The sequence below is a fragment of the Balaenoptera musculus genome, chromosome 20 (genome assembly GCF_009873245.2).
Source record: "Balaenoptera musculus isolate JJ_BM4_2016_0621 chromosome 20, mBalMus1.pri.v3, whole genome shotgun sequence".
NCBI classification, from domain to species: Eukaryota; Metazoa; Chordata; class Mammalia; order Artiodactyla; family Balaenopteridae; genus Balaenoptera; species Balaenoptera musculus.
In genome coordinates, this window is record NC_045804.1 from 7414209 (window position 1) to 7431705 (window position 17497).

Consider the following 17497-nt stretch of genomic DNA (forward strand, 5'->3'; position numbering starts at 1 on the left):
AAGGCCGGGAGGAGGGGGGATGTGAGGTCTGCATTTGAAACTGCCTGTCTGGCCCACTGCTGGGCAACAGCTCTGGACTTCCTAAGACTGTGCCCCTTGAATGAGGCATCTTGGGGACTTTTTTCTGTTTGGTCTCTATGCCCCAGGTCTATGTTTCTGCATTTCTGGGAGTCTCCTTTAGGGCAGGTATCACTTCCAGGTGGGCATATCCCCACTTTCGGGCTCAATGGGGTTGTCCTCTGTGCCCCTTCCTGGAGACCCTGCCAGCCTCTCCCTCCTGCAGTGGGCACAGCGGCTCTGGGAAGACAGAAGCTTCCAAAAAGATTGTGCAGTTCCTAAGCAGCCTGGAGCAGGAGCAGACAAGGGGCAGAGGATGTCAGGTGAGGGGCAGCTCGCCATTTCCCAGGGATCCAAGGGGGACCATCCTACTCCTTTGGGCCAGAAGGGTGGTCTTCAGGCCTCTGGCTTCTCCTCCGGGGCAGCCCCAGGCATTGCCTACTGCGGGGGCAGGGAGGGCTGGGGTGACTGACCCCCTCCACGGACCAGCAGAGCTCCCAGGTGCACAGTGTCCTCAGCTGGGATGCCTGATCAGTGGGCACCACTGCTGCTCCCAGGGATACTTGAATGCCCCTCCCCCATCCAGCTGGACGACGTGCTGCCCATGCTCAGCAGCTTTGGCCACGCCAAGACAGTCCTCAATGCCAATGCCAGCCGCTTTGGCCAGGTCTTAGGCCTCTGCCTGCAGCAGTGAGTGACGGGGGTCCAGGTGGGCAGGGTCACCCATGATCAGTTTCCCTTATTGGGAACCTGAGACTGCTGCCCTTGGGTCCAGCCCACGGTGGGTCCCATTCTGAGCGGGGGCCCCTCACTCAGTGTCCTGTGTCCACAGAGGGGTCATCCTGGGAGCTTCTGTGTCACATTATCTGCTTGAGACCTCGAGAGTGGTGTTTCAGGTACGACCTGGCCCGCTGCTCCCAGAGTGGGAAAGAGGGAGGGGCCCCTGTGAGGGGCTGTGGTCCCTCAGCCCCCAAGCCTGCCTTCCCCAGGACTTGTCCCTGCTCCCCTGGGGCACAGGACCAGGCTGTTGCTCCCCCTAAGCCAGTCCTTCTCCCCTGAGGCCCAGGCTGAGCGGAGCTTCCATGTTTTTTATGAGCTGCTGGCGGGGCTGGACCCCATGGAACGGGAGCGGCTCTCCCTACAGGGGCCAGAGACCTACTACTACCTCAACCAGGTGGGGGAAGGCCCCCTCGGTGCTGGACAACGGGGCCTGCCCAGGGAAGGGTCTGAGGAGAGGGAAGCTGCGGGTGGCCAGGCCCCGACTCCTCACCCCTCACCCCTGCTGTGCTCTGCAGGGCCGGGCCTGCAGGCTCCAGGGCAAGGAGGATGCCCAGGACTTCACGGGACTGGTGAAGGCCCTGCAGGTGCTGGGCTTGTGCACCGAGGAGTTGACTGCAGTCTGGGCTGTGCTGGCCTCTGTCCTGCAGCTGGGCAACATCTGCTTCTCCTCTTCAGAGGTGAGCTCCCTCTGAGACACTGGATTGGTGGTGGCTTGTTTGCATCATCAGGGCAGAAATAACAATGCCGAACACTTGTGTGTAGGAGACAGTAAAGCCCCGGGCCACCATCAGGGCCTCACCACTGCCCCAGAAAGCAGGTGAACTCCCATCGTACAGATGAGAAAACTGAAACCGGGGTCTTCTGCATCTATACCGATCCTGTCCCACTAAACTGCCACCCTAAGGAGGATACTTGGCATTAACTGAGCAGCTATTATGTACTTGGCACTGTGTAGATCACTCTACATATATTTTCTTTTTTTTTTTTTTTTTTTTTGGCCACACTGCGCAGCTTGCAGGATCTTAGTTCCCTGACCAGGGATTGAACCTGGGTCCTTGGCAGTGAACGTGCAGAGTCCTAACCGCTGGACCGCCAGGGAATTCCCTACATATATTTTCTAATTCATTGCTCCTGACAACACCATAACATAAAAATTGTTGTTTCGCCTTTAACAATAAGACAGTGGAGACTCGGAGAAGGAAAGAGACTTGTCAGGGCCGCCAGCTAGTGGAGAGGTAAAGTCAGGATTCACACTCAGGCCCTCAGACTCCGGAGCCAGCTCCTACCTGCCCAGATCTACCTTTGGGTAACAGGGCCCCTTGCCAGGCAAAGCAAGGCCCTGCCCCTGCCCCATGGGAAGCAGCCAGTCCGCAAGCAGAGCTCTCCCTGCTCCCTCCCGCCTGTCCAGAGGGAGTCACAGGAGGTGGCTGCCGTGTCCAGCTGGGCTGAGATCCACACGGCAGCCCGGCTGCTGCGGGTGCCGCCCGAGCGCCTGGAGGCGGCTGTCACCAGGAGGGTCACGGTGAGCTCGGGGGTCCTGGGGAGGCGGGGGCCTGACCAGTCCACCCGCAGGCTTGGGGAGCACTCGTGTGGACCTTGGGCCTGACGTACCACATGCACATCCTCTGCCCTCAGGAGACGCCCTATGGCCAGGTCTCAAGATCCCTGCCCGTGGAAAGTGCCATCAATGCCAGGTGGCCCTGGGGACAGGAGAGAGCTGTGAGCAGGCCTGGGCCCTGCTGCACGAGGCTCACTCACCATGCCCGCAGGGACGCCCTGGCCAAGGCCCTGTACTCGCGGCTCTTCGCCTGGCTTCTGAGGAGAACCAACGTGCGGCTGGCACCCCCCGGGGAGGGAGGCAGCGTGGCCACTGTCACTGTCATCGACGTCTACGGCTTTGAGGTCACCCCTGGGGGTGGGGCCCAGGACGGGGTGCCCCCGTCATCCTGGTTATTTCTGGGGACCCCAGCAGCTTCCCTTTGCGGGGACGTTCGTGCGCTGCTTGCCTTTCTGACCGTACGATGGTCCACAAGACAGCTGCGTGCTCCGTAGGTACAGCCATCTGCCCTATGCAGCCCTGACGTCGGCTCTGGAGAGCTCTGCCTGCTTGGCCTTGCAGAGTCTCACAGGAGCCTTAAGACAATGGAAGACCCTCGGATGGGTCAGCCTCGCCTCCTGTGTACCCAGAGGAGAGGAAAGAGAGGGAATCCCCCAAAGCACGCTGAGGTTTTCATAAGTTCTTCACTCCTTTGCAGAACATCCTGTTTCCTCAAGGCAGGGAGGAGGGGCGAGAGCAAGAGGCAGTGGCCCCCACCTCAGTCCTTGGCTGGGCACTGTTCCCTGTCCCCTGCTGTCTCCTCCTCTCCAGCGTGTCCTTGGTGACCATCCGCTCTCTGAGGAGGGGGATGACCGTTGCACCTGTGTGTGTGCGTGTGTGCATGTATGCACGTGCGTGCTCTTGTGTGTATTTTAGAACAGGTCAAAACTCTGTGCAAAGCTACACGAAGCGGGGGCTCTGCTGGGCTTACTAGGAAAGTGCTGAGGGGCACAGAGGAAGGAGCCTGTAATTCCAACAGGAGGGATGCTGGAAGGCTTCTTGGAGGCGGCAGCCTGGAGCTCTGCTTACGAGGATGTGGCATTCTGACAGCCAGCGAGTTAGGCTGTAGCAAGAGATGCCTTCTAGACCACAGGATGGCTGTGATCAGAGGCCCGAAGGCTCACAGTGGTGCTGAGGCAGAGGGCAGGGGTGTGGGTTGTTGGAGGGAGGAAGCATGACCGAGGCTGGGATTGGGCTGAGGCGGCCTGCGCGCTGTGCCAGGATCTTTGCACTTGTCCCTGGAGGAGGCAGCATCAGCCCTAGGGCACCACTCCCGCCTAGTGCTGGGGAGGATGGGGGCAGCTGTGGGAGGGGGATGAAGGGCACCAGGCCTGTGTGCTAGCCCCCCGACCAGCTGCCCTGTGCCCCCACCTCGTGTGGGTGCCCACCTCACTGCCCACGCGCCCCCCCCCCCAGGCACTGCGGGTCAACGGCCTGGAGCAGCTGTGCAACAATCTCGCCAGCGAGCGCCTGCAGCTCTTCTCCAGCCAGATGCTTCTGGCCCAGGAGGAGGTATGGGGAGCTGGGCATGGAGGTGGCAGGGGGACACTCAGCTGTTTCCCAGAACAGAGGCCATCCCTGGTAAAGAGAAGGCACTACACCGAGAGCTCTGCCCCAAAGCCCCCTTGCTATGGGCCGTCTCAATCCTTCTGAGCCTCAGTTTACTCATCTGTAAAGTGGGAGGGCCATCCCTGCTCTGGCTCAGATGAGGTCCCCCCATGAACATGGGTGGTCTCTGTAAACTAAATGCTGGCTGTTCCCAGGAGGAGTGTCGGCGGGAGATGTTGCCCTGGGTGCCCATCCCCCAGCCTCCGCAGGAGTCCTGCCTGGACCTCCTGGTAGACCAGCCCCACAGCCTCCTGAGTATCCTGGATGCCCAGACATGGCTGTCCCAGGTGAGCCCCCAGTGTCGGGGACAAGGAGTGGGGACCCTGGTGGCCAGGCCAGAGCCAGCAGGAACTCCCAGGGGAGCAATAAAGTGCTGAGGTCCTGGGACCCTGCCCACAGGCCCTCAGCACAGCTTGGGAAGGTAGTGGCCAAACTGGGTTCAATTCCTGTCTCTGGGTGATCCTGAGTGAGATTCCCGACTTCTCCAAGAGTCCTCGCTGCAGAAAGGGGGACAATTGTTCCTGAGGGGCAGGGTGGTGGGGACTGTGCAGGCCCCGTGAGGGGCTTGTGAGGGTTTCCCCAAGTATTTGTTGTTATAAGTTCCTTAGCACTATAAAATAATCTCTTACCGGATGGCTTTTTAAAAGTATCTTTGAAAAACTGGTTCAGAAACACATGTAACTGTGAGACCAGACTCCCAGGAGTGATTGCTAAATCTGCCTTAAAGTTCCCCCAGCCCCATTTCTTTTAAATGATTTCATCAAGCGTCCTCTAAGCTGCCAAATCTTACTGACTGAGGTGTACAAGGCTACTGTGTTTTTTTCTCAAATGGGAACCAGTTGTTCAAAATAGTCCCTGGGACAGAAGCTGTGCCCTTTATAAAGACCCAGATATGGGGCGGCTTCCCTGGTGGCGCAGCGGTTGAGAATCTGCCTGCCGATGCAGGGGACACGGGTTCGAGCCCTGGTCTGGGAAGATCCCACATGCCACGGAGCAACTAGGCCCGTGAGCCACAATTACTGAGCCTGCGCGTCTGGAGCCTGTGCTCCACAACAAGAGAGGCCGCGATAGTGAGAGGCCCGCGCACCGTGATGAAGAGTGGCTCCCCCGCTTGCCGCAACTGGAGAAAGCCCTCGCACAGAAACGAAGACCCCACACAGCAAAAATAAATAAATAAATAAAATTAAGAAGTGTTGTAAGAAAGGTTTAATTTAAAAAAAAAAAAAAAAAAAAAAAAAAAAAAAAAAAAAAAAAAAAAGACCCAGATATGGAGTGACTCTTCCTGAAAAAGAAGTTTGGGGGCCAAAACCAAAGCTCACCTTCTGTTCAGTGCCTGTGGTTTTGGGAGGCAGGGGAGGGAAGCACAGTCCCAGCAGGGGAATGGCACCTGCAAAGGCCTGAGAAGCTCTTCCTCTTATCAGGCCACGGACCACACCTTCCTGCAGAAGTGCCACTACCACCACGGCGACCACCCGCGCTACACCAAGCCCCAGCTGCCTCTTCCCAACTTCACCGTGCGGCATTACGCTGGGACCGTCACCTACCAGGTATCAGGGTGAATCAGTGAGGGCAATGTGACCCTGGGGAGTCACCTGATGGGTGAGAGGGGTAGGTGTGGGGAGGCCCCTTCCAAGGCTTGGCCATCTGTCCCCACCTGGGCCCTTGGCCTCACCTAGTGCATGACTTACTGAGTTCTGGGTGGGCATTATGGGGTGGGGAGGGTCAAGGCCTTGGGACCCTCCAGATGAAGAGGGGCAGAGTGTATGCATGGGACCTGGCTCTGATAACCTCAGGCAGTCTACTTCTCCTTCTGAGCCTCCATTTCCTCATCTGTAAAATGGGAATGGGAGTCCATCCTATAGCATTGTCCTGAGGATTAATGCAATTACATGGAAATGGCGGGGCAGGTGCCTGGCAGATACTAGGTGCTCACTGAAGGGATTCTCCTCTCCCCTTTATGAGTTTCATGACTACTGCACACCTACCCAGGAGGAGAGCTGCTGAGGGGAGGGGGCCTGGTTTAAAGGCTAGGACCAGGTGACTGGTTTGAGGTGGGGTAAGTCAGATAAGGCTTCCTGGAGGAGGCGACATGCTCTGGTTGTAGAAGAAAGCATACAAACTACACAGGAGTTATCCACACATGAAACACAAGGAGTATATGTCAATTATACCTCAAAAAAAAAATCACATCTAAAAGAAAAAAGGAAGAAACAGAAGGAGATTGACTAAAGAAAACTATAAAATTGTACTGAAGGTCACAAAACAAGACTTAAAAATGGAGGGAAAAGCCACATTCCTATTGGGGAGCCCTATATTGTTCACTCTTTCCCAGTTAATCTAGAAAAGTCATGTAATTCCAGACAGTACTCCACTGGGGCTTTTATGAGAGAAGGAGAGGTGAATTTTAACAAAATTATTCTGAAGTATTATATGGAAAATAAATGCATGAGAATAGCTAATAAGATATAAAAAGCAAATGATTATGGAGGAATTTGCTCTATCAGATATTAAAACATATTTTAAAGCTCTAGTAATTAAAAGAGTATGGTATTGATAAGGAGCAGACCCATCAGTGGGACAGAATTGAAAACCCAATAAACAGACCCAAAAGTGTAACAAAGAACTGGGTATGTGACAAAGGCGGCCTTTAAAAAAATGTGGTAAAATATACACAACATAAAATTTCCCATTCTGGGCTTCCCTGGTGGCGCAGTGGTTGAGAATCTGCCTGCCAATGCAGGGGACACGGGTTCAAGCCCTGGTCTGGGAAGATCCCACATGCCGTGGAGCAACTAGGCCCGTGAGCCACAACTACTGAGCCTGCGTGTCTGGAGCCTGTGCTCCACAACAAGAGAAGCCGCGACAGTGAGAGGCCCGCGCACCACGATGAAGAGTGGCCCCTGCTCGCCGCAACTAGAGAAAGCCCTTGCACAGAAACGAAAACCCAACACAACCATAAATAAATAAAAATTAAAAAAAAAATTTCCCATTCTAACCATTTTTTTTTAATAGTAATCTTTTATTTATTTATTTATTTATTTATTATATTTATTTTTGGCTGTGTTGGGTCTTCGTTTCTGTGCGAGGGCTTTCTCCAGTTGCGGCAAGCGGGGACCACTCTTCATCGCGGTGCGTGGGCCTCTTCACTATCGCGGCCTCGCTTGTTGCGGAGCACAGGCTCCAGACGCGCAGGCTCAGTAGTTGTGGCTCACGGGCCCAGTTGCTCCGCGGCATGTGGGATCTTCCCAGACCAGGGCTCGAACCCGTGTCCCCTGCATTGGCAGGCAGATTCTCAACCACTGCGCCACCAGGGAAGCCCTAACCGTTTTTAAGTGTACATTTCAGTGTCTTTAAGTACATTCACAATGTTGTGTAACCATCCCTGTTATCCATTTCCAGTACTTTTTCATTATCCCAAACAGAAACAACTTACCCATTAAACACTAAGCTCCAATTCCCCCTTCCTCAGACTCTGGTAATATCTAATCTACTTTCTGTATCTATAAATTTGCCTATTCTTATGTAAGTGGAATCATAACACACACACACACACAATCCTTATGTGTCTGACATTGCATTAAGCATAATGCTTCCAAGGTCCATTCATGTTGTAGCATGTGTCAGAATTTCCTTCCTTTTTATGGCTGAATAATACTCCGTTGTATGTTTAGACCACATTTTGTTTATCCATTCATCTGCTGATGGACATGAATTGTTTCCACCTTTTTGGCTATTGTGCATAATGCTGCTGTGAACATGGGTGTACAAGTAACTGTTTGAGTCACTGCTTTCAATTCTTTTGGGTATCTACCTAGGAGTAGGTTTGCTGGGTCATATGATAATTCTATGTTTACCTTTTTGAGGAGCCACCAAACTATTCTTCAGTGATTGTACCATTTTATATTCCCACCAGCAATGTATGGGGGGTTCCAGTTTTTCTACATCCTTGCAAATACTTGTTATTTTCCGTTTTTTAAAATTATAGTCATCCTAGTGGGTGTGAAGTGGTATCTCATTGTGGTTTTGATTTGCATTTCTCTAATGACTAACAATGTCAAGCATCTTTTCATGCGCTTCTTGGCCATTTGTGTATCTTCTTTGGAGAAATATCTATTCAAGTCCTTTGCCCATTTTTGAATTGAGTTGGTTTTGGGTTTATTTGTTTGTTTATTTATTTTTGGCTGCCTTGGGTCTTCGTTGCTGCACGCAGGCTTTCTCTAGTTGCGGCGAGCAGGGGCTACTCTTCATTGCGCATCCTTCTCATTGCGGTGGCTTCTCTTGTTGTGGAGCATGGGCTCTACGCGCGTGGGCTTCAGTAGTTGTGGCACGCGGGCTCAGTAGTTGTGGCTCACAGGCTCTAGAGCGCAGGCTCAGCAGTTGTGGCGCACGGGCTTAGTTGCTTGGCGGCATGTGGGATCTTCCCGGACCAGGGCTCAAACCCATGTCCCCTGCATTGGCAGGCGGATCCTTAACCACTGTGCCACCCGGGAAGTCCTGAATTGAGTTGTTTTATTTTTTTGTTGTTGTTAAGTTGTAGGAGTTCTTTACATAATCTGGATATTAAACCCGTATCTGATATGTGATATTTTCTCCTATTTTGTGGGCTGTCTTTTCACCCTCTTAATACTGTATTTTGATACACAAAAGTTTTTCGTTTTAATGAAATCCAGTTTATCTATTTTTCCTTTGTTGCCTGTGCTTTTAGTGTCATATTCAGGAAATCATTGCCACGTCCAATGTCATGAAGCTTTCTCCCTTTGTTTTCTTCTAAGAGTTTTATAGTTTCAGGTCTTACATCTGGGTCTTTGATCCATTCATTTTGAGTTAATTTTGGTACGTGGTGTGAGATGAGTCCAACTTCAAAGGGGGCCTTTGTAAAACTTTTTTTTTATTGAAGTATAGTTGATTTACAGTGTTGTGTCAAAGGTGGCCTTATAACTCAGAGGCGAGAGGCTGGATTATTTTGCAAAGGGACTGGCTTCCACACCCAGCCTTCTCTCCTTGACTTCGCCTCCCCCGTGCTCACATTATCTCTTGCAGGTTCACAAGTTTTTAAACAGAAACCAGGATCATCTTGACCCTGCTGTGGTGGAAATGCTTGCCCAGAGCCAGCTCCAGGTGCCCCTGCCGGCCCCCCTGTCCCCCCATTCTGCCCTCCCCACCCGGACAGCCTTGCCCAAGGAGCTGGCCTTTAAGCCCCTGGCACCTTGAACCTTTGGCCGGCCCACCCTGGCTCCCTGGGGGTCGGGGTGAGGGGCAGGCTGGACAGGCCCAGGTGAGCTGGCTTGGCCCCCTCTCACCCCACAGCTGGTGGGTAGCCTGTTCCAGGAAGCAGAGCCCGAGTCTGGGGAAGGACCAGGCAAACCCACGCTGGCCTCTCGCTTCCAGCATTCCCTGGGGGACCTCCTAGCCCGGCTGGGCAGGTGAGAATAGGGCCCCCCACACTCAACCCCAGGGAGTTTGAATGGAGGGGCCAGTCTGGGCTCAAGTGACCCCCCTTCCCCCCACCAGGAGCCATGTCTATTTCATCCAGTGCCTCAACCCCAACCCGGGAAAGGTGAGCTCTCCCCGCACCTGACGCCAGAGCCCTCCCACCCCTGCCCTGCCCCCCTCAGCCCTCCTCAGCCCTGCCCCACCTTCCCCACAGCTCTGAGCCCCTCAACTCAGCTCTCCTTGGCTCTGCCCCGTGGCCACAGCTTCCGGGCCTCTTTGATGTGGGTCACGTGGCAGAGCAACTGCGCCAGGCGGGCATCCTGGAGGCCGTGTGTACCCGCAGCACCAACTTCCCCGTTCGCGTGCCCTTCCAGGCCTTCCTGGCCAGGTAGGGGCCCAGGATGCGGGCAGCCCGGGGCGCAGGCACCTCAGGGCCAGGGCTCACTAGGAAGGCCCCCTGGAGTGGTTGGCGGACCTGGGGCTTTTTCGGGAGCGGGGAATGGACACACTTTCCCAGGGACCCTGGGCCTGACGTTCAACCCTCCCTCCTTCCATTCTCTCTGTCTCTCCTTCTCTCCCTCCATCTGCATCTCCTTTCACTGTTGGTCACCCTCACACCTCTCCACGCCTCTGTGCATTCACCCGCCCCTCCTCCTCTCAGCAAAACTCTCCTGGGTGCCTGGCACATAGTAGGTGCTTTCCAAATCATTGTTGAATGACTTATAGACCGAATAGACCCCGAGGGGTTCAAATGAGTGTGGAGGGAGGTCCCCGCTGTGCTTGTTCCGACCTCGGTTCTCCGTCCTTGGGGCAGGTTCCGGGCCCTGGGGACAGAGGGGCAGGAAGAGCTCTCTGGCCGGGAAAGATGTGGCGCCATCCTGAACCAGGTGTTCGGGGCTGAGTCGCCCCTCTGTCACCTGGGAGCCACCCAGGTGGGTGGTGTGTATGAGCAGGGAAGCAGGTATGGCTGGAAAGTGGGAGGAGCATTCTGGGACCAACTCATGATTTGGTGGTCCTTCTGGGTGGTGGGGAGATGGAGTGGGCCGGGTGTCCCGGGCACCCCAGTAGAATCAATTGTCTGGCAGAAGGGAGGAGGCTGAGGCCTCGGGAGAAGGGCAGGGTGGTCCCCAGCCACCTGGCCTGCCCCCAGCCCAAACCTCTGCCCCCAGGTGCTACTGCGGGAGCTGGGCTGGCAGCGGCTGGAGCGGCACCGGGCCCAGCAGCGCGCCCAGGCCCTGCTCACCCTGCACCGAGGCCTCTGCACCAGCCTCTCCCGTCAACGCCTTCTCCTCCTACCACAGATTTGCGTGCGTGGGCTCCAGGCCAGGTGTGCAGAGTGGGGCGAGACTGTAGGCCTCCTCATGGTGGTGGGGCAGGGTCGGGGAGGCGTAGGGCCTCAAGGCTAGTCTGCCTGCTTCCCATCAGCACTGGACTCTCCTTGCTGACATCCCCACCATGCCGCCTCTGCTTGAATACCCCCAGCCACGAGAAGCTCGTTATCTGCTAGGCCACTCAAACCTGCGGTCTTGACTCCTTGACTGTTCTTTTTTCTAGTCTATTCTCCACTCTGCAGCAAGAATACTCTTTTAAAAGCGTGAATCAGGTTGTGTGAGGCCCTACCTACCTCTCCAGCCTCGACGTAGGCCGGACTTTTACACTCCAGGCTCTTTGGGCTTCGTGGTCCTACGATGCTCCCCTCGCCCTTCTCACCTCCTTAGCTCCAGCCCCACTCACCCTTCACTGCCCGTCTTCACTCATCCATCCAACAGCTGTTGGTTGACCACCTTCTCCATCTACCCTGGGCCAGTTGCTGGCAACACAGGGAGGAAGGTGCCAGCATCTTCACACAGGCACAGAGATGGTGCCTTCCAGGCTGGCTGGGGAGTCAGATGCAGACAGTAAACCAGCTGCCAGTCGCCCCAAAGGGGATTGTTTAAGGACTGAGAACAAAATGAAGGCAGTGCCGTGGACACCAGGGAAGCCTCGGAGAAGGGGGCACCCGTCACCACTATATGTTTCCAAAACGTTTTCATCACCAGCAGGAACTCTATACCCGTTCAGCAATGACGCCTCACTCTCCCTTACCTCCAGCCCCTGGTAACCTCCAGTATACTTGCCGTTTCTGTGAATTTGCCTATTCTAGATATGCCGTCTAAGGTGACTCATACAAATTCCTTTTACATCTGGCTTACTGTTTTCAGGGTTCATCCCTGTCGTAACATGTGTCAGAACTTCATGTCTTTTTTATGGCTGAAAATTGTTCCATTGTGTGGATGGACCGCATTTTGTTTATCCACTTATCTGTCAGTGGGCATGTGGGTTGTTTCTACCTTTTGGCTTATTGTGAATAAGGCTGCTATGAACACAAGGGTACAAGTAACTGTTCAAGTTTCTGCTTTTGGTTCTTTTGGGTCTTTACCTGGGAGTGGAAATCCTGAGTTATATGGTAATTCTGTCTTTACCTTTTTGAGGAATTGCCAAACTGTTTTCCACAGTGGCTGCACCATTTTATATTCCTACCAGCAATGTGTGAAGGTTCCAATTTCTCTGCATCCTTGCCAATACTTGTTATTTTCTGCTTTTTAAATTATAGCCATCCTAGTGGGTGTGAGGTGGTATTTCATTGTGGTTTTTTTTTTTTTTTTAAACAACAGCTCCTGTTTATTTTTTTATTTTTATTTATTTATTTTATTCATGGCTGTGTTGGGTCTTCGTTTCTGTGCGAGGGCTTTCTCCAGTTGCGGCAAGTGGGGGCCACTCATCATCGCGGTGCGCGGGCCTCTCACTATCGCAGCCTCTCTTGCTGCGGAGCACAGGCTCCAGACGCGCAGGCTCAGCAATTGTGGCTCACGGGCCCAGTCACTCCGCGGCATGTGGGATCCTCCCAGACCAGGGCTCGAACCCGTGTCCCCTGCATTGGCAGGCAGACTCTCAACCACTGCACCACCAGGGAAGCCCTCATTGTGGTTTTGATTTGCATTTCTTTAATGACTAATGATGTTGAGCATCTTTTCATGTACTTCTTGGCCATTTGTGTATCTCTTTGGAGAAATGTCTATTCACGTCCTCTGCCTGCTTTTTTTTTTTTCTTTTGTAATTTATTTATTTTTGGCTGTGTCGAGTCTTCGTTGCTGCACGCGGGCTTTCTCTAGTTGCAGTGAATGGGGGGCTGCTCTTTGTTGCGGTGCGTGGGCTTCTCTTTTGGCGGAGCACAGGCTCTAGGCGCACGGGCTTCAATAGTTGTGGCACACGGGCTCAGTAGTTGTGGCTCGCGGTCTCAGTAGTTGTGGCTTGTGGGCTCTAGAGCACAGGCTCAGTAGCTGTGGCGCACGGGCTTAGTTGCTCCACAGCATGTGGGATCTTCCCGGACCAGGGCTCAAACCCTTGTCCCCTGCGTTGGCAGGCGGATTCTTAACCACTGTGCCACCAGGGAAGTCCGCTTCTGCCTGCTTTTTAATTGGGTTGTTTTTTTTCTCATTGAGTTGTAGGAGTTCTTTATATATTCTGGATATTAAACCCTTATCAAATATGTGATTTTCAAGTAGTCTCCCATTACGTGGGTTGTCTTCATTCTCTTTTTTAAATTAAAAAAATTTTTTAATTTTTTATTTATTTGATTTCTTATTCATTTTTGGCTGCATTGGGTCTTCGTTGCTGCACGTGGGCTTTCTCTAGTTGCGGCGAGCGGAGGCTACTCTTTGTTGTGGTGTGTGGGCTTCTCACTGTGGTGGCTTGTTGTGTTGTGGAGCATGGGCTCTAGGTATGCAGGCTTCAGTGGTTGTGGCACATGGGCTCAGTAGTTGTGGTGCACGGGCTTAGTTGCTCCGCGGCATGTGGGATCTTCCTGGACCAGGGCTTGAACCCGTGTCCCTTGCATTGGCAGGCTGATTCCCAACCACTGCGCCACCAGGGAAGCCCTCTTTTCATTCTCTTGATAGTGTCCTTTTATGTACAAAAGCTGTAGATTTATTTATTTTTATTATTGAAGTATAGTGATTTACATTGTTTCAGGTGTACAGCAAAATGATTCAGTTACAAATATATACATATATATATATATTCTTTTTCAGATTCTTTTCCGTTATAGGTAATTACAAGATATTAAATTAGTTCCCTGTGCTATACAGTAGATCCTTGTTGTTTATCTATGTTATGTCTAATAGTATATATAGATTTATTTTTAAATATTTATCATGCTCAGGGCTCCTTCATTGAGGAGTCTGGTCTTTCCTATATCTGGAAAATTCTCAAAGATATTGTCTCTTCCGGGATCTCCCATTAGACTTCCAGTGAATGTCATTTTTTCATTTTTTAGAAGTTCTGCTTCTTAAATAATAATATGCCAGACTCTATTCCAAACACACCTTTTAATTCATTTCATCTTATTGTGGGGCAAGCATTACAGTAGTTCTCATTTTATTTATTTATTTTAAAAATAAATTTATTTATTTTATTTATTTATTTTTGGCTGTGTTGGGTCTTCACTGCTGCGCGTGGGCTTTCTCTAGCTGCGGCGAGCGGGGGCTGCTCTTCGTTGCGGTGCACAGGCTTCTCACTGTGGTGGCTTCTCGTTGTGGAGCACGGGCTCCAGGCGCACGGGCTTCAATAGTTGCAGCACGTGGGCTTCAGTAGTTGTGGCTCGCAGGCTCTAGAGCGCAGGCTCCGTAGTTGTGGCGCACGGGCTTGGTTGCTCCGCGGCATGTGGGATCTTCCCGGACCAGGGCTCGAACCCGTGTCCCCTGCATTGGCAGGTGGATTCTTAACCACTGCACCACCAGAGAAGCCCTAGTTCTCATTTTAGAGATGATGAAAATAAAACACAGAGAGGTAAAGTAGGGAATTCCCTGGCGGTCCAGTGGTTAGGACTCAGCGCTTTCACTGCCAGGGCCGAGTTTGATCCCTGGTCGGGGAACTCAGATTCCACATGCCATGCGGCATGGCCAAAAACAAAAGCAAAAAAAACCCAGAGAGGTAAAGTAACTTATCCAGGACCGCAGTGACTAAACAGTAGGGGAACGAGCCCGGGTGGTCGGCTCCAGGGTCCCAGATCTTAATCCCTTGGGCACAACAGCATCTCAGTTTACCTGCTGGTCTTTCAAAGTGTCGTGTCCTTTCCCTGTTGCTTCCCTTAGGCAGCTGGGGGCTTCCCTGGGGTCCGATTTTACATTCATGTCTTGGCTTGGAGGATTCAGGTATCGGGTGTGAGTTTGGACTCCTCACCGACCCCCTTCCCGGCCTCCAGGAAGTGGTACCTCCGGCGGCGGGCAGCTCTGGGGCAGCTGAACACCATCCTGCTGGCGGGCCGGCACCTGCTCTGGAGACAGCGGAGAGGGCAGGTGAAGCACATGGATGGGTCCTGCCCCGGGCAGCTCAGGGGAGAAGCCAGGCAGCCCTGCCGGCCACGTCGGCCAAATCCCGACGGTGTCCACCCTTCAAGCCCAGCCGCACAAGGACCGAGGTCTCGGAGACCATTGCTGGTGGAGCTCCTTCCGTTCCCCTCTGCCTGGCCAGGGTAGCCTGGGGCCTCCAGGAGGTTGTCGCCTTCCTTCATGCCTGCCCACTGCCAGGGCCTGACTCTCCCCTGCTGGCTGGGGGTGCCTCCCATCCCCTCCAGGCCTCCCTTGGACTGTTCCCCTCTTGCCCAGTGACTCCAATCTGAGGGCCATAAAGCAGCTCAAAGGTCAATGCCCACATACTGCCCCCCTCTCTGGTCCCTCCCTGGCTGGACTTTGTCCCCTGGGACCATCCCTTCCCTTCTTCCCTCCTCTTCCTGGTGCCCTGGTAGACGGGCAGAGATAGCCACGGCGCTAAGGCTAGTGAGGGCTCTGGAGGGCTGGGGGCAGACAGCTGGCCCCCTGGGTCCGCACCTCTTCCTCCACTGGTGTGGGGTCCTCCTGGGAGGAGGAGAGGGCCGCTGAACTGCTGAGTGGGGGAGGGGCCTCTAGGGAGCTCCTGGTGACACCTCACGGGGGCATCATCTCCTCCTGCATCTCCCCCAGCAGCTTGGGCATCGGCGTAGCTGGCACAGAGTCGGGACCTCCAAGAAGGGGCCAAGCATGGTAGGTGGCCTGGAAGCTGGAGGGTGTCTGCTGGGTTGTGAGCCTGCTGAACCTGGCCTGGCTTGAGGGGGAGCGTGGGGTCCCAGGGGTGCCGAGGTGGGTCCTGTCCCTCAGGCCCATCCATTGTGCCCCCAAGAAGAGGCCTGGGGTGCCCTTGGTTTCCCTCTGAGGGCTCTGGGGGCTTTATTTGTTTGAGTGTCCAGGACTAGAATCCTTGGTCTTTGGAGGGGAAGCTTACAGCCCTGGGGGTGAGGAGGGCCCCTGGGTACCTATGCCCCTTCCCTTAGTTCCTGGTCAATTGCTCCCCCCTGCTAGGAGCTGGGGTGCTTGGAGATCCCGGCTGAGCTGGCTGTCATGCTGAAGACAGCGGAAGGTGAGTCCTGATGGGCGTCGCTCTTGCCATGACCCCCTCCTGGGCGGAGGCTCTGTCCCTGTGGTCCCTCCCTTTGATGCTCTGGGTCCCCCCAGCTCACTGCCCGGCTCCCTCTGCACTGGAGCTGGGGGCTGAGGCTGAGAGGTGGAGGCGGCGCCAGAGCCAGGCGCCTTACCTGGGCGTTTCTGGGCTGCCGCCTATGTCATCCCAGGCCGTCAGCACACCCTGGCCGAGAGCATCACCGAGGTCATGCCCCCGGAAGTTCCCGCACGGCCCAGCCTGACCCTCCCACCCGACATCGACCAATTCCCCTTCTCCAGCTTCATCTCCATCGGCTTTCAGGTGGGCCCCCAGGCCTTAGCTGTACACGGCTGATGCCCACATCTCCCCAGACGTTAGCCCCCGTCAGGCAGAAGCTGTGTCTGTCCTTCTGTCTCCAGTCCCCTCCTCCCTCTCCTGTTGCGGGGCTGTGGATGCAACTGCGTTGCTCCGAAAATCCGTTGAACCTAAACGTGTCGCTGGTTACTTATCTGCAGTGCCACACCTTGGTTACACCTGTGGCACTGCCCTGCCATTGAAGTTAAAGCATGTTGAATGACAAGGCTAAGTGTCCAGGCTACACTGTTGGCAACAAAAGCAGGATTCAAAACTGCACGTAGAGTATGATCCCAATTTTGTTAATTTTGAGGGTGGGGAGATGATGTGTGTACCTACACGTAGAAAGTAAGACTAGAAAGAAAGAGGCGAAAATGTTAACTGTGGTTATATCTGGCAGTGGAATGTTAATGGTGGTTTTTATTCTTCATCCTTTTAAGTGTTTTCTGAGTTTTCTGCATGCGTGAGCTTTAGTTTTCTAATCAGAAGGAGTGATTGAGAGATTTTTTTTTTAATATATATTTATTTATTTGGCTGCGCCGGGTCTTAGCTGCGGCACACGGGATCTTTGTTGCCTGTGCAGGATCTTTTGTGGCATGCGGGACCTTTTTTAGTTGTGGCATGCGGGATCTAGTTCCCTGACCAGGGATCAAACCCGGGCCCCCTGCATTGGGAGCGTGGACTCTTAACTGCTGGACCACCAGGGAAGTCCCGAGATGTATTTTTCTTTTTCTTTTTTAATAAATTTATTTATTTTTGGCTGCGTTGGGTCTTCGTTGTGGCACGCGGGCTTTCTCTAGTTGCGGCGAGCGGGGGCTACTCTTCGTTGCGGTGTGCGGGCTTCTCATTGCGGTGGCTTCTCTTGTTGCAGAGCACGGGCTCCAGGCGCGCAGGCTTCAGTAGTTGTGGCACGCGGGCTTCAGTAGTTGCGGCTCGCGGGCTCTAGAGAGCACAGGCTCAGCAGTTGTGGTGCATGGGCCCAGCTGCTCTGCGGCATGTGGGATCTTCCCGGACCAGGGCTCGAACCCGTGTCTCCTACACTGGCAGGCGGATTCTTAACCGCTGTGCCACCAGCGAAGCCCCCCGAGATGTATTTTTAAGATGGTTTTCCTCACCGGCCCCTCTTCCTCTCGCAGGACGCGTGCTCCCTTGGGGCTCCCCCGGGGCTGTGTCTGGCAGGTCAGCACACACCAGCCCCTGCTCAGGCGCCGTGTC

The 17497-nt window shown here is 53.9% G+C and overlaps 1 protein-coding gene across 1 annotated transcript in view; it reads left to right on the forward strand.

Moving 5' to 3' along the window:
• The window catches only part of MYO15B (myosin XVB), a 33943-nt gene that overhangs the window by 3116 nt on the left and 13330 nt on the right, over positions 1–17497 (forward strand). The window contains 21 exon segments of the mRNA XM_036836587.1: positions 258–380; positions 644–747; positions 890–953; positions 1353–1514; positions 2246–2359; positions 2473–2531; positions 2607–2739; positions 3851–3946; positions 4198–4329; positions 5464–5589; positions 9083–9160; positions 9350–9465; positions 9554–9599; positions 9739–9863; positions 10290–10407; positions 10645–10802; positions 14718–14987; positions 15261–15291; positions 15475–15534; positions 15850–15907; positions 16119–16249. Of these exon segments, the coding sequence (XP_036692482.1) occupies positions 258–380; positions 644–747; positions 890–953; positions 1353–1514; positions 2246–2359; positions 2473–2531; positions 2607–2739; positions 3851–3946; positions 4198–4329; positions 5464–5589; positions 9083–9160; positions 9350–9465; positions 9554–9599; positions 9739–9863; positions 10290–10407; positions 10645–10802; positions 14718–14987; positions 15261–15291; positions 15475–15534; positions 15850–15907; positions 16119–16249 (2304 nt within the window).